The sequence below is a fragment of the Buceros rhinoceros genome, unplaced genomic scaffold (assembly GCF_000710305.1).
Source record: "Buceros rhinoceros silvestris isolate BGI_N320 unplaced genomic scaffold, ASM71030v1 scaffold30317, whole genome shotgun sequence".
Classification (NCBI taxonomy): Eukaryota; Metazoa; Chordata; class Aves; order Bucerotiformes; family Bucerotidae; genus Buceros; species Buceros rhinoceros.
In genome coordinates, this window is record NW_010420869.1 from 2028 (window position 1) to 2674 (window position 647).

Genomic DNA, 647 nt, shown 5'->3' on the forward strand with positions numbered 1-647 from the left:
AGGAAGCCGGTGTGTGGAGCCGTACCCCTCAGGCCCGTTTTCAGGCACTGTGCACTTGTGAAGCAAACAGGATTTGCTGAACTCATTTTCTCAGGGAAAAAAACAAATCATCAGCCTAGCTGTGGTGAGAGAACTGAACTTGTGCCTGGCTCCAGAAGGACGATGGAGACTTGATTGTTATGAAAAAACTGATGGCAGAACTGTTTTGTCTTTCATGTACTGAAGCATCGAGAAGAGACGTGCTGTTGTCCCGGAACTGGCAGAAGCCGTCAAAACACGAGACGGAAGAGAAGTGAACTGGGAATACTTCTATCAGCTGCTGTTCACCGTGGATAATTTAAAGCTTGTACATATCGCTTGCCATAAGAAAACCAATCACAACCTCAGCTGTGACAAAGCTAAAATTTACAGGAAAAGGAAGCAAAACCACAAGATCTCATAGCCCTGCCTCGGGAAGTGACTGGGCTGTCCTCAGAGTGATGTCCCTGGGTATCCTCTTCAAAAAGCTCCAGTTTCTTAAGCAAAAACTTATTTAGGAGTCCCTGGCAAAAGAGACTTGCTAATTCAACTGCCACCTCACAGTGCGTACGCTCATATCCTGCCTGGTTCTGCTCTCCTGCCTCCTCCCTGGCCACTAGCCCTCCCCC

General features: G+C 47.9%; 1 protein-coding gene across 1 annotated transcript in view; it reads left to right on the top strand.

The window, feature by feature from the left end:
• DFFB (DNA fragmentation factor, 40kDa, beta polypeptide (caspase-activated DNase)) overlaps nt 1-442 on the top strand; it is a gene marked incomplete at its 5' end in the record, with an annotated part of 1836 nt that extends 1394 nt beyond the window's left edge. The window contains one exon of the mRNA XM_010139472.1: nt 226-442. Coding sequence (XP_010137774.1) covers nt 226-442 — 217 coding nt within the window. The remainder of the gene's footprint in view (nt 1-225) is intronic.
• Nucleotides 443-647: the final 205 nt, after the last annotated feature.